The sequence below is a fragment of the Embiotoca jacksoni genome, unplaced genomic scaffold, assembly GCF_022577435.1.
Source record: "Embiotoca jacksoni isolate LCO1_2020_lvr unplaced genomic scaffold, fEmbJac1.0.p SCAF_7, whole genome shotgun sequence".
Lineage (NCBI taxonomy): Eukaryota > Metazoa > Chordata > Actinopteri > Embiotocidae > Embiotoca > Embiotoca jacksoni.
Genome location: NW_027185425.1, coordinates 14,870,831 through 14,883,990, shown reverse-complemented (window position 1 = coordinate 14,883,990; position 13,160 = coordinate 14,870,831). Strand labels below are relative to the sequence as shown.

The 13,160-nt window shown below is 40.2% G+C and overlaps 1 protein-coding gene across 1 annotated transcript; it reads right to left on the bottom strand.

Moving 5' to 3' along the window:
• Positions 1-3,032: 3,032 nt before the first annotated feature.
• LOC138214526 (1-acylglycerol-3-phosphate O-acyltransferase ABHD5) lies at positions 3,033-7,620 on the bottom strand. The gene is made up of 7 exons (XM_069176226.1): positions 7,576-7,620; positions 6,650-6,732; positions 6,048-6,456; positions 4,942-5,093; positions 4,319-4,430; positions 4,051-4,231; positions 3,033-3,779 (listed from the first exon to the last, which is right to left on the bottom strand). The coding sequence occupies exons 1-7, from the start codon at positions 7,617-7,619 to the stop codon at positions 3,666-3,668; spliced, it is 1,095 nt and encodes a 364-aa protein (XP_069032327.1). The 5' UTR covers position 7,620; the 3' UTR covers positions 3,033-3,665.
• Between the last annotated feature and the right edge of the window lie 5,540 nt (positions 7,621-13,160).

The following is a 13,160-nucleotide window of genomic DNA, read 5'->3' as shown; positions in this document are numbered from 1 at the left end:
TATAAATCAAATCAACTTTATTTATAGAGCCCTCTCCGCACAGAGAAGCAAAAATAGTGAGCAGAAATATGAGTGCAAACATATAGGAACATGTGTTTACAACTTTGATATGCAGTCATGAATGATCAATCTATAAATTAGCAGCGTAACATAAAACAGTATATAATAATAATCATGGACTATCTATAGATAAGTGGATAAAGAAGGTTTAGAGGTGCTTTAAAATCAATGTAAACAAAGAGCTGGGACAAGTAATTAAATTTGCTTGGTGACAGGAAGTAGCTCAGAGGCCAGATTTAGGATCAAAAGTGTCAGTGAAGAGAGAGAAATTATCATCTGATTTTATGAATCAGTCGCTCTTCACTTGAGTATCAGTCCCTCTAATGTCACTGTTGAGATGCCTTCCGATGATTCTTAATGTGAAAGTCTCAACGCCTCTTCGGATCCTTTTCATTCCTCCGTGAGATGAAGAGAAGTCATCACATCAACATCTTTTTTTCCTGCGCCGTGTCTGTAGAGAATAACCAGCCAGCTGGCAAACTTCAGGGGCCCCGGTTCTGTTAGTCTTTCCTGATGCACTCAGTCAGAATTTAAATGCTGTGATCATTAGACGCTGTCGCTGTCGGTGTAATGTGAGAGCTGCGAGGTGCTGTGAAGTGCTCTCGCTGCATAAAGACTGAGAACATTCTGCAGTTCGGAGAAAATTACTGTACCCTTCAGATCTTTGATACGACGGTAAATTAACTTCCGAGATAGAAAAGATATTCCTTTTATTTTCACATTGATAGCACAGACTTCACAGAATCTTTGTCTTTTATTTATTGTGCAGATGTCAGCCCGGCTGCTACCTTTGTGGGTAAAAATAACCCTCTGGACTGTAAATATCATCAGTCACTCACAGGCAAACTATAATTGTTCAGATCAGATGAGCAGGGAGAGCAGCTGCCTGTGCATGAGGCATGCATCTAATTACACTGGTTGATTGTCACATGAAAAATGTACTTAATTGTCTTGTGTATCTGTACTGTAATGATGGATACCTGTAGTTTAGTGGATGTTTTTTTTTTTTTTTTTTTTTTTTTTTTAAATGTTTGTTGATCCTCCAGGACAGCCTCCGAAAGGACTAACACCACATTCATTCATAAAAAAACAAAAATGCTTGTTTGGGCACTTTTATTTTGAATTTATGGGTCAGGACCCAAAACGAGACAGAATGACAAATGAGAAATGTCACCTCAGCTCATAAGAAGGATATCATGTGAACTCTTAAAATGCAGCTTCTAATGCTTTGCCAGCACAAACGTCTCTGCGGTTGAACTGATTAAAGATACACTCAGAGCTGATAAGACTGCCAGCAGTGCTGCAACAGTGTGTTTTAGTGTGCGCACACCTTTTATGTGAAGTTATTTCAGGCCTTCAGGCTTTCAATTACACCCAAACCCAGTATGAAAGCTCCTGTCACTTTTCTCACTTGTTTCCCTTTTTGTAACAAAATGATTTTGTGACCATGTGACTGAGTGGATGACAGAGGGAGAGAAACACACGACGAATAAGCCTGCAGGCTTATTAAGTGAGTGTAATGGGCAAAGGACTGGGCGCATTGTGTGTGTACTTTTTCAACCCCAAGAGGCCGTTAACGTGGAGCTCCAGCTGAACGCTCCTCTCCGCCTTGACAAACAGCCAGCCAAACGTCTTCATGAAAACAAACAACCCATAATTACCCCTTCCAACCACAGCATCACTTTCTGCAGATCGGCAATCCAAAAGACTCAGTCTCCGTGGCTACCCTGTTGCCAGGAGACAGCTCGGGTGGGCCGGGTTGATGTCTTAGAAATGACAGACATGGGCAGAGGTGACACTGGTAAATGCCACATTGCTCAAAAATAATATATCTCCTGCTTAGTTTACTAAACTGCAATACCAGCTTTTACCGCCAGCAATCTGCAGCTGGAGACATGGAGATGGAAAGTCACAGCATTAAAGGTACTTTGTGAAGTTTTCTTGTAAACAAACTCAATTTCCATTTACATTGTGTGTTTCTCACCAAAATGTATTGTGTGCGTCCCAGAGGTCTAAACATGTATTTACTAACTATATATATATATATATATTAATTATATATATATCAAGTTACCATAAACTGTATATAAAATTGTACATAGTCTCTCGGTGTGAAAATTAAATCCATGATGTTAGTGCTCGAAGTCACCTTCTCTCATGAAGTCATTTAGCTGGATTCACTCTTTTTGATCATTGTTTTGGTGTTTTTTCTGAAAATAATTCCATAATTAATTAGATATTAGGTCTCAAACAGACCTATGTTGGAGGCATTTCTGGTTTGATTGACATGCCTGTGGTAGAGTCAGGTTTCTGGTATAGGTGGGTGAGGCATAGTGTCCTCAGGATCCACCACTCACTCCTCCCCAGTTTGTCCAAATATGGTCCTTTGTGGCTCCAAAAAACCAAGATGGCAAAGGCCGAAATGCCAGAATCAAGGTTGATGGCAATGAGTGACGTCATGGTGGGTTGCCACTTGTATGATAATCACTCACTCATCAAAACATTACTTTATAGTGATACTAGTACTCTAGTTGTTGTCTACAACTACATCAGAGTACCTTTATGTTGAGGAAAAAGTGACAGTTGCAGGATAAACCGAGTTTGTCTTTGCAAAAGACATTTGAAGTATTCTAACAAGGCCGCATGGTGACTTCTGTCTTCCCTTGTCATAAACTACATCTTCTAGTGATTTCAATGTTTAGATTTATGGAAAAGATTGGGCTTTAGCTTCCCCAACTGATAAAGAAGGTAAAACTGTAAAAAAATAATTTAGAATAGAGCACAGTGCAACTAGAAATTACACAACAAAAGAACAAACTAAAGCACTGATTTTTCTTGGGTTCATCTATTTTTGCGGACTCACACATTCACAAAATTACTGTCCCAGTAAGTTGTTTAAGTCATGGCGATGCCTCCTCAAACAGAAGGGCTATTTTTAGTCCAGCACACATCTCTGACCCTATTCTGTCACTGCAGCTGTGACTTGACTGCGAGCCGAGTGTCGTACTGCTCTTAGAGCATCACTGTCCAGGTCTCCTGAGTGGGTCACTCAACTCAATATGCATGTGAGGGCGCTTTGCTTTCTTCGGGATTCGCTGTCACCCTGCTGCAAGACAGAGGAGAGGTGCAGCGCCAATGCTGTTACTGTGCCGCCATCTGCTGGCCACATTGTCTGCACAGAAGTGATGCGTTGTTAATGAAACACACAGTAGCCCTTTGCCCTACTTCCTTCTCCCTTATATCTCTCACAGAGTGGTGGCGAGGTCAGAAGAAACACAGTGTACTTTGCCTAGATGTCAATCCAAAGCAACATATTCCCTCGAGGGGATTCACCCCGGACTAAAAACTAAACTGAGCGACACAGACCGCGTCTCAAATTTATTTACAAAATGTATTTACATGAGGCTGGATAAAGAAACCCCTGGCACCGTTTCACCTTTGACCTCAGGCCTTAGGGAGTATCAGATTATAGACTGATGAGTCAAATGTCCTCATTCAGAGATGGATCTCTTTTCAGAGTAAAGTGCATGTTAAACAGTTAAACAGCTGCGGTTGTATAATAGGTTTGTTTATCCTTGTGCTCTGCTGTGTTTTTCTAGGAACTCTCAGTGCTTCGCTCCCTCATCGCTCCCCTCTGTCCTGGTGAGAATCTGAAGGACGGTCTGGTTGAAGTCCTCTGGCTGGTCGGCAAAAACGTAATGACCCGCTCCCCTGATCACCTGAGACACAGATGAACAGAAACAGTCAGATGTTTTGGGATGAAGTTATCGTGCTCCCCAGAGGTAGGTTATCTCCAAGCAGTCACAACGACTCTTTACATGTGGAAAAGCATGGATTCATGCCACAGTAAAATATACAAATGAATACTGAGTGTAATATGAATTTATCTTATGAACATTTACATCTACAAAGTCAAGTAAAAATGTATTCTGTGAAGGAAAATGTATGCACCAATGCTGCAGACGTTTCTCTTCGAGGTAAAGAACCTACTGTAATTTCCACATCTGTTCTGGTTTTCTTTAACGCATATCCAGAGTCACTGTCAATGCTGGAGCGTGAGCCGTAAATGAAGGAGATGGGAATGTGGGCTTGGACCTGGCCGATTCTCTCCAACATGGGCCTCTTCGCCCAGCCATAAGGGATGGTCATGTTCTTAAAGGCCGTCTCTCCGCTAAAACACAAACAAAATAATGTCTGAGTTTGTATGATGCTTTGAGAAATAACATATCTGTGCGTGTCGGGTTAGAAAGTTCCTCACCTCGGAGTCTGGGCGTTCACATGGTAGATGTAGTCGGACACGGTGTTGTCGTTGAACACAGAGGAGTATTTCTGCTTGAAGTCCGACCTGATGGTCTGGACCAGCATTGGACCTGAGAGAGGAGAGGCACAAAACATGGAAATTTATTCCCTGCAAATCTAATCAGGCCATTGCCAAGAGCGCTGGCAACTTCACTGGATGATTGCTTTGTGGTGCACCACAGTGTTTACTGTCACAAAGAGGGATTTAGTTTTCAGACCGGATTAAAAAGAAAAGGCCTTCAACATGTTCATCTTTTGTGGTTAATTCCTGTTTAAGAAGATTCAGGCGACAAGTACCAACGTACTTTTGTCTTTGGTAGCAAAAGCTGCATTTTTATGAGGAAAGATGTTTTAAAAAAAAAAAAAAAAGACTTCGTGTGAATACTAGTAGATTGAGATGGTTAAGATATCTCATTCAAGGCCTAATTTTTTTTTTTATTAAACCACAGCACTGCTGCTAATTATACATGACTTTAGAAGTTTAAAATCATCTTAAAACATCTAAATTTGTGTGCTGAATATGTAATAGAAGAAGAACATGTTTAAGTGTGTGAACGTAAAAGTATGTGTCTGTGTGCTGACCTAGAGGCCCGGCAAGTCTGAGTCCAGCCAGAGGGTTGAAGGGGCTCATGAAGGCCCCCATGGCTCTGATCCACACGGGGATGGAGTTGTGGTTGGGGTTCTCTGGACGGGCTGGGAATCCCCACGGCTCCACCAGCAGCAGGTGTTTTACCCTGTGTGTATACACACACACACACACACACACACACACACACACGCAGAGTTACTTGATAAATACACACTAAAATGTAGAAATTCAATTGTAAACACACATTTACGTTTTATGGGCTGGCAGCTTGTTAAACAGAAGAAATGTACAAAAAAAAAAAAAAAAAAAAACAGATAACAAAACTCTTTCACAGACTCTTAAGGTTTTAAATAGCCAGTGGATTTATTTTATAATCGGCACAAATATTAAACAACAAAAACACTACTGACAGAATACACAGCGACCTCGAAAAACTGCTGAAGCACTACAATTGAACCTCATGTAAAACCTTAACATTTAAGGACCCTCCTTCCTAAAAATGATGACAGTAAATTCAGGTAAAAATGATTATTCTTACAAATAAATGACCTGCCAGTTATTTATCAATTCACTGATCAATTGTTTAATCCATTAAATATATAGTAGTCAAAAATGGCCATGAAAACCACCCGCAGACAAATATAACTTGAAATGACCAGATTTTATAGACCATCACTCAAATATGTATTTTATTTAAAGCCATATGTGATCATAAAACATTTGAGAAGCAAAAACCAGCAAATGTTTGACTTTTACGACTGAGAAATGACCAAAAAACTCAATCAAGTTGCTGTTTAAATAGTCAACTAAACTCCAAAGTCCCTGACCCAAAGCTCTTCTTCTTGGTATTTGCTGCAGTTGAGCAGCACACCGTCCTTATGCATCACTTTTACTTCTGTAGATAAAACTTGAATTTGGACATGTATCTCCAACAAGGGCAACTGGTCGCTGCTCTCCGTAGAAGAAACTTGATGTGAAACTGTCCGAAGAACTGGAAAACCCCTTGTAAGGAGCTGGACCATGTGTCCTCTCAACACACACACACACACACACACACACACACACACACACACACACACACACACACACACTAGAGCACCTGTGTGGGTATTTAAGCGTGAAGGCCGCAGACAGGTATCCTCCCAGGTTGTGTCCCAGCAGCACCATCTCCTCCAGTCCCACCTTCTCCCTCCACTCCTCCAGGGCCGCCACGAACTGCTCCTCGGCCCCCTCGGCGTCGGCGATGAACTGGGGACGGCTGCTCCTGCCGAAGCCCAGCAGGTCTAGAGCGTAGACCGGTCCGCTGCTGGACAGGGAGTCCAGGTTCTGGGCCCAAAGGGCAACCCCACCTCCGAAACCGTGCAGCAGAACCAGAGGGGTCCTGGGCTGGGCAGGCGGAGGTGGGAGAGACGGGTAACATGGCTGCGGATGGGTGGAAAAAGCTAAGGTCCAGAGATAGTTGCCACTGGATATTCGGACGTGCTGCCTGGAGAAAGGCCGCTTCACAGCTGAGAAGAGAGATTGTGGGGCAGGGATGGATGAAAAGTAGGTGAAATGTGACTCATTACAACTGCTTCACATTAATCAGACCAACTTCTGTTTTTTTCAATAACCAAATCTGGTCCTTTTGACTCTTTTTATGCAACAGTCAAACTACTGACTAAAAACGTGTGAACTAACAGCTCTTTAAGTCACACTTACTCTTGAGCATTTTTTCCTCTGCATCTTTCAGCTGAGAAGGAGAAGTGGGGCACCAAGAGGGAAGCCAACTTAATATCCAGGAGCTGGGATTCAGACGAAACATGCAACCAAGCAGGCAGACGGGACACATGAAGAGCATGCAAACAAACAAAGAAACTATGAATTGTACTTTGACCATGTGACATTCCTGTTATCAGTGCTGCTGGTATGCAAAAAAATGATAAGACTAAGATTTAGACTTTATTAATCCCACAGTGGGGACATTTAGTCGTCACAGCAGCATAGAAACAAAAAAGGTGCACACAATATGAATTTTTTTTACAAATACGTATACATAAAATAAGATAAATACAAATAATTATTTTAGAAAAAAAACAACAACATGCAAATAATATAGAACGATGCCCAAACACATATTTTGTTTTGCATATTTTGTGACCTTTATGTCCGATGACATTAATAAAACATATCAATTTCATGTTTACTTTCTTTTAAACATACATAATTAGTTGCTGAAGAACTTATAGAAATCCATATAGCCACGATTCGGCACAGACCAAATGAACGCATTAAGAAACTGTCAACACAAATCCAGAACTTTGAAACACAAACGCAGGCTAAAAATTTGATTAAAGAGATTAAAAATCGTTTTGTATTCGAGTAAAGGTATTAGTTTAATACCCCTAATAAACAACAAGTGAGTGGTAACTCAACCTTTGTACTTAACAACGTATGCATAGTTTCGGGCGTGTTTGTCACTACTACTGAAGAGGTCAACGCTAATTCAAGAAACAATGTTGTTGGGCAGTGTTATCGACAAAACAAAAAACAGCATTTGCGTTGAAATTAACAGACAAACTTTGATATGAAACCACGGTATGAAACTAATGGTATGGTTATAAAAACTTGGTCAAAACCCGGCTCACCTCTGCTGCATGCCAGGTTGTATCTCCTCCGCCATCCTTCGCATGGTTTATTATGACTTGATGGTCTCGCGAGTTGGTGAAGTTGTGAAAAAGTACAGTCGGAACTATTTATGATGCGTTCACGTACAGTCCGTAAAGAAAAACAAAACCTAAAAATAAAAAAAGAGCAGTTTGTGTGCAGCAGGTTACTAACTAACGACGTGATTAATAAAGGTGTTATTGAAATGTTTTAACAAGTCGGTTAATTATGTGGCTCATTGTGGATTTGGGAGGTTTTAAAGTGCTGTTGTTTGTTTTTCCAACTGTACATGAAGGCAGCAGCACAACCAGGGACGACACGGCCAGGAGCTCAGGTGGGCCGTCTTAGTCAGTAGTACGGATTCTTCCTCTAGCTTTCGGGTAGACACTTCCCTCATTTAGTTTATTAACTTTATCCAAGCGGTAAAGATGTTGCGGTTTATTTTTTTTTACAGGGAAACTGAAGTATTAAGAAACACGTAGTGCCCGCTGCAGGGCTAAATTCACCGTTACTGTTGTCAATATACTGCAGTTACTGACCTCCAGTGGCTTCACACAACAACAGAGGTAATATACCATTAAACACAACGCTAAGACATAAGCCCTTAAAATAAATACGTAATTAGAATGAAAGAACAGCTGAATAATATAAAATTGAAGGAGTGTAAATACAACAGGTTCGGTTGAGCCAGTTACCTTGTTAATTAGCATAATTCCAGCCCCAGTGCCATTCAGCCAATCAGAGGCCGATCAATTAAATGACGATCTAGCGACTGTTATCTTTGTAAGCACATTTATGTTTTTTCTCCTGAGAAACTTCACTTGAACATAACATTTCTGAAAGGTATTTTTACAAGCCACCCAGATATAACTTCTCGGTGTAAATGTGAGCAAGTTTTGAATTGTGTATAGTTTTCACCCATCCTACTTAAAAAAAACAACCTTTAGCTGTACTACTTCTCTTTGAACAAACGGTTGTGAAAAAGGACAATTGATTAGCGTTTTACACAAATGAGGACATCATTTGATATTTGCATTATGGTTACCATGGTCAAAATAATTCCAGAATAATCCCATTCCTGTATGGGGTTAATTAGACATGCACAAACAGGCACTCGCCCAACAAGGGGTTGTTTTCTTGAAAGATGAATCTGTTTCTTTTTTTTGTAGGTCATATGCAAGGACAAACCAAGGTAGAGGATTTGGGCTTTCCTCAAACTTTTTCAGACAAAAAAAAACACAATTGCTCACGCAGAGATTAAACCTTTGCTTATCTTTTCTCATCCTATAATTTAAGATAAGGCAGAGATTAAATGAAAAGTTAATTTAATTCATTATCCTTGAGGATTTGAGTGTACAGTATGTTCATGTTGCTACAGCAATAGCACCTTTGCTATCTTACTTTTCCCCCTTTTTAAGCCTCTACTCTTCTCGTGAATCTCATTAAATCTTAAAAGGGAGTTTATCATATAGATTTATAGAGGAGTTATCTTAAAAGCTCAGGAGTATCCTTCAAGAAATTATTCTGTAGTCCGTGCTTGCTGACTACACATTTAAGAGTTATTTGTGTCTTTCGGAGACCTCGAGAACTGGAGGCCACTTCATGAATTCAGCAGGATGATATAGGATTTAAATTTGTCTCCAAAGAACATACAGTATGTCTGGTATAAACTGTATATTATGAAAGTAAGAAAAAAGTCAACATTGAACCAGCTTTACTTGTGTTTTCATTCCCCCAACATGGTGGCAAGTCCATGTGTATAACTGCTTTTCAGTCACTGTGACATAAGAGCCACTCTCAAATGATTTGTGATTTTCTCTCACAGGCGGAGGACGATTTGAGGAGAGCCCGTTCACATCTGGTCCACAAGGTGGTGTAGTTGTGCTCTATTAGTGCACACACACTCTCGGATAGATACACAGGGTGTTTCTCACTCTCAACAATGCGGTATTGGTAGGCAGAATCCGTCAGAGGTAAGACAAGACTCCTTCATTGCATTGGGAGATTCCATAATTCAACTGTTCAGCGTGTGCAGGTGTGCGTCATTCTTCTTCTTGTCCTTGTTCTTCTTGTTTGTTTTAATGGCGAGTTGCAACCTAGTTGACCATCATTGTCACCTACTGCCATTTAAAAAAAAAATGGAGGTCCCATTTTGTATAAATAAAGACTTCCCTTTATTTTTTTTTTACCATCAAGTAGGTGCTATATAAATACTTTGAAAGTGTCAAAATGCTCAGGTCATGTTGAAATGCACACAGCCCGTATTCAGTAACTGTGCCGTTTTGTGTTGTCACAAACTCACACTCCTGTCATATGTGTGCCCTCACACCGGCCCACTGTCAAAACTTTAGTCTAAAGAAAACCTGTGGTTGTTGTGAGCGTGTCAGTCAGCAAAGAGTCAGCCAATCAGAAAACCCTAGACATCTAATTGATGGCACAGACAGCTCCAGAGGGAAGCTTAGGAGATGTAAAACTATATTCAGATGGTTTTCGGTACTTGAAACCACAAAATGTCTGCATAAGAATATTAGCAACAACAAAAAACACCAGAAAAGTGCAAAATATATGACCTTTAAATGTAAGCATCCACAATCAGTCACAACAACTTCTTTAAAAAAAAAAAAAAAAAAAAAAGAGCAACCGCACAGATGATAATAGCTGGATCAGATACAAAATAAGATTAATTTTGGTGACAGACTGCATTTCTTATTTGTTGCAGATTTTGGAGACTCAAAATAACATGCAAGAGATGGAACTGAATTAAGAAATGTACCTTTGTATATATGAAATTTCCCTAATAAAATAAAAACAGTTAACTATGGTTCATAAATTATATTTCTATTCAAAATATGTGAGAATATTTCCCCCCTCACCTATTGTTGTGTTACAGAGTCCTTATATTCTAGGTGTGTACCATTGAAAAGTTGTCACGTGTTGTACATGCGACTGTGGGTGCTACGAGGACATGGATGGACACCTGATGCAGAATTTTCTGAATGAATGACTCCGTCTTTGGTAGACTTTCAAAGGATCATAGACATCGGAACAGCCTTTCGCGGGGTTTGACATCGTAGCATCCTAAAAATGGCGCCTACCAAGGACGCGTCCTTAAAACTGAGAACCAGCCACTCTCTCTGACTACTTCGTCCTTCATTCCTCAAACACAATTTTCCTCTCATACCACCCACTTCTGGTGGCTCTCAGACGATGGGCAGACTGAGTGGTTCCTGAGTGCTTCATTTCCTTCGCTGCCATAGATGCACACACTGTCCGCTCACTCTGCTGAGTACTCAAAATTTCATAAGCCAGTAGACAATGAGGCTGTAGCCAAGCCCATGGAAGAGCAGTATAAGACCGTAGCTGTCTGGAGACCAGTAACTGGAGGAAGCTTTTAGTGAGGAGACAACATTAAGCTGCAGCATCGTGCTGCTGGGCTCATTTTGCCTCACAACTAAATGCTGGTCCTGCTCGCTAGATATTATACATACGCGCTTTCTCTTGTTTTATCTGGGATTCAAAATCAGTAACTCATGGTCTGGCAGCAAATTGTCTTAAACAAAGAGTCTGTTCAGTCTCATCAGTTCTGGGACAATCAGGAGGAACTCTCACAAAACAGCCAGAGCCATTACAATCTGCTCTAAATTATCCGATTGTCTGTGTAATCGAACTGATAATGCCTGCAAGTGTGTAGTATTGTGTCAACTCAGTCCTGCAAGCAGAAATCAGCAGAAAAATACCACAAATGACAGACATCACGTTTGATCTGTTTGTACAAAAAAACAAATGCAGTTATTTAAATTAAGGATATCAAGTGTTTGCAGGGAGTCAACAGCGCTGAAGTTCGGCCCCCAGTCAACACTACGTAATAATTATGAGCAGGCTTTCTTTATGGTGTGTTTATACTGGAAAGGTCACTAAATTAATTGTGCTCAAAATAAGATATTACGTGTACTTAAAACATAAAAAACCAGAAATATATTTCAATAAATAGTGCTGAGACAGCTCTTTAAATATCTTTAGAAAGAAGAAAATGGAAATCATTGTGATTTGTTTATATGTTTCCCTGTGATATTATAAGTAACAACATATTTGCGTACTGTATACAATTAGTATGTAGTTGCAGTAGTGGATTTAGGACAAAAATCACACGAACTGTGAGAGTGCAAAGTTCAGTTGACCAATTGACACTAGTTTAATTTTACATATTAAACTTGCATTGAATTTATCATTTGTTGCTATGTTCAGGAAAGGCTTTTTAAATCATATATGTTAATGCTCATGTACTCATGGTACATCAGTGGTTTTCACTTATGCCTGATTAGACTGCTATATATTTAATGGATTAAACAATTGATTAGTGAATTGATAAATAACTGGCAGGTCATTTATTTGTAAGAATAATCATTTTTAGCTGAATTTACTGTCATCATTTTTAGGAAGGAGGGTCCTTAAATGTTAAGATTTTACATGAGGTTCAATTGTAGTGCTTCAGCAGTTTTTCGAGATCGCCGTGTATTCTGTCAGTAATGCGTAGTGTTTTTGTTGTTTAATATTTGTGCCGATTATAAAATTAATCCATTGGCTATTTAAAACCTTAAGAGTCTGTGAAAGAGTTTTGTTATCTGTTTTTTTGTTTTTTTTGTTGGTACATTTCTTCTGTTTAACAAGCTGCCAGCCCATAAAACGTAAATGTGTGTTTACAATTGAATTTCTACATTTTAGTGTGTATTTATCAAGTAACTCTGTGTGCGTTTGTGTGTGTGTGTGTGTGTGTGTGTGTTTTGTTGCAGTTTAAACCACCTCCATCCTTCTTGTTAGTGCATGATGTTTAGTGGCAGCTACACCCAACGTCGAACGACAAACTAAAGTGAGCAACTTATGATACTCACTGTGCACGACAGTCGTGGACATTTAGAATGACATGGATAATGTCCACGCAGGCATCTGTGTGACATTGTATGCGGTAAGGGTTTAATTTGTATGCTATATTAATTCTTACAGCTGTCTATATTTTAGTGTGCAAGTCAGAGAGTGAGTAAGATCATGGAGACACAGACAGCGCTGGTTTCTGTCATTGCTTGTGTGTGTGTGTGTGTGTGTGTGTGTGTGTGTGTGTGTGTGTGTGTGTGTGTGTGTGTGAGTGTGTGAGATAGAGAGACACCAGGGTCTGTTATCTGTTTATCGTGTGCTGTTCTGAGATCAGCTCCTGCTAGGTTTGTTTAATATGGTTTGATACAAACCCTCCTGAGATCAGTCAGCAAGCCGTAAATACAAACCAAACTCTGTCATGAGTTTTTTTGGGGACATAGCCCAGTGCAGTATGGGTAATAAGACTGACCAGGCTGTTATTGGAACATAGAAAAGTGGATGGAGGAGAGGCGGAGGGTCTGTCTGGTTGCTAGGATACGTGGCCGGCGCCAACAGCGGATATGATTTATAATGGCCAGTCGCACTGTCTCGCTTTCTCTGCTAGTTTCCTCCTTCCTCTCCTCCCTCTCACTTTTCCACTGGCTCTCTCCATCCTCCAGCCTCATTTCTATCCTCAGTATCTCTACAGGTCTATTAA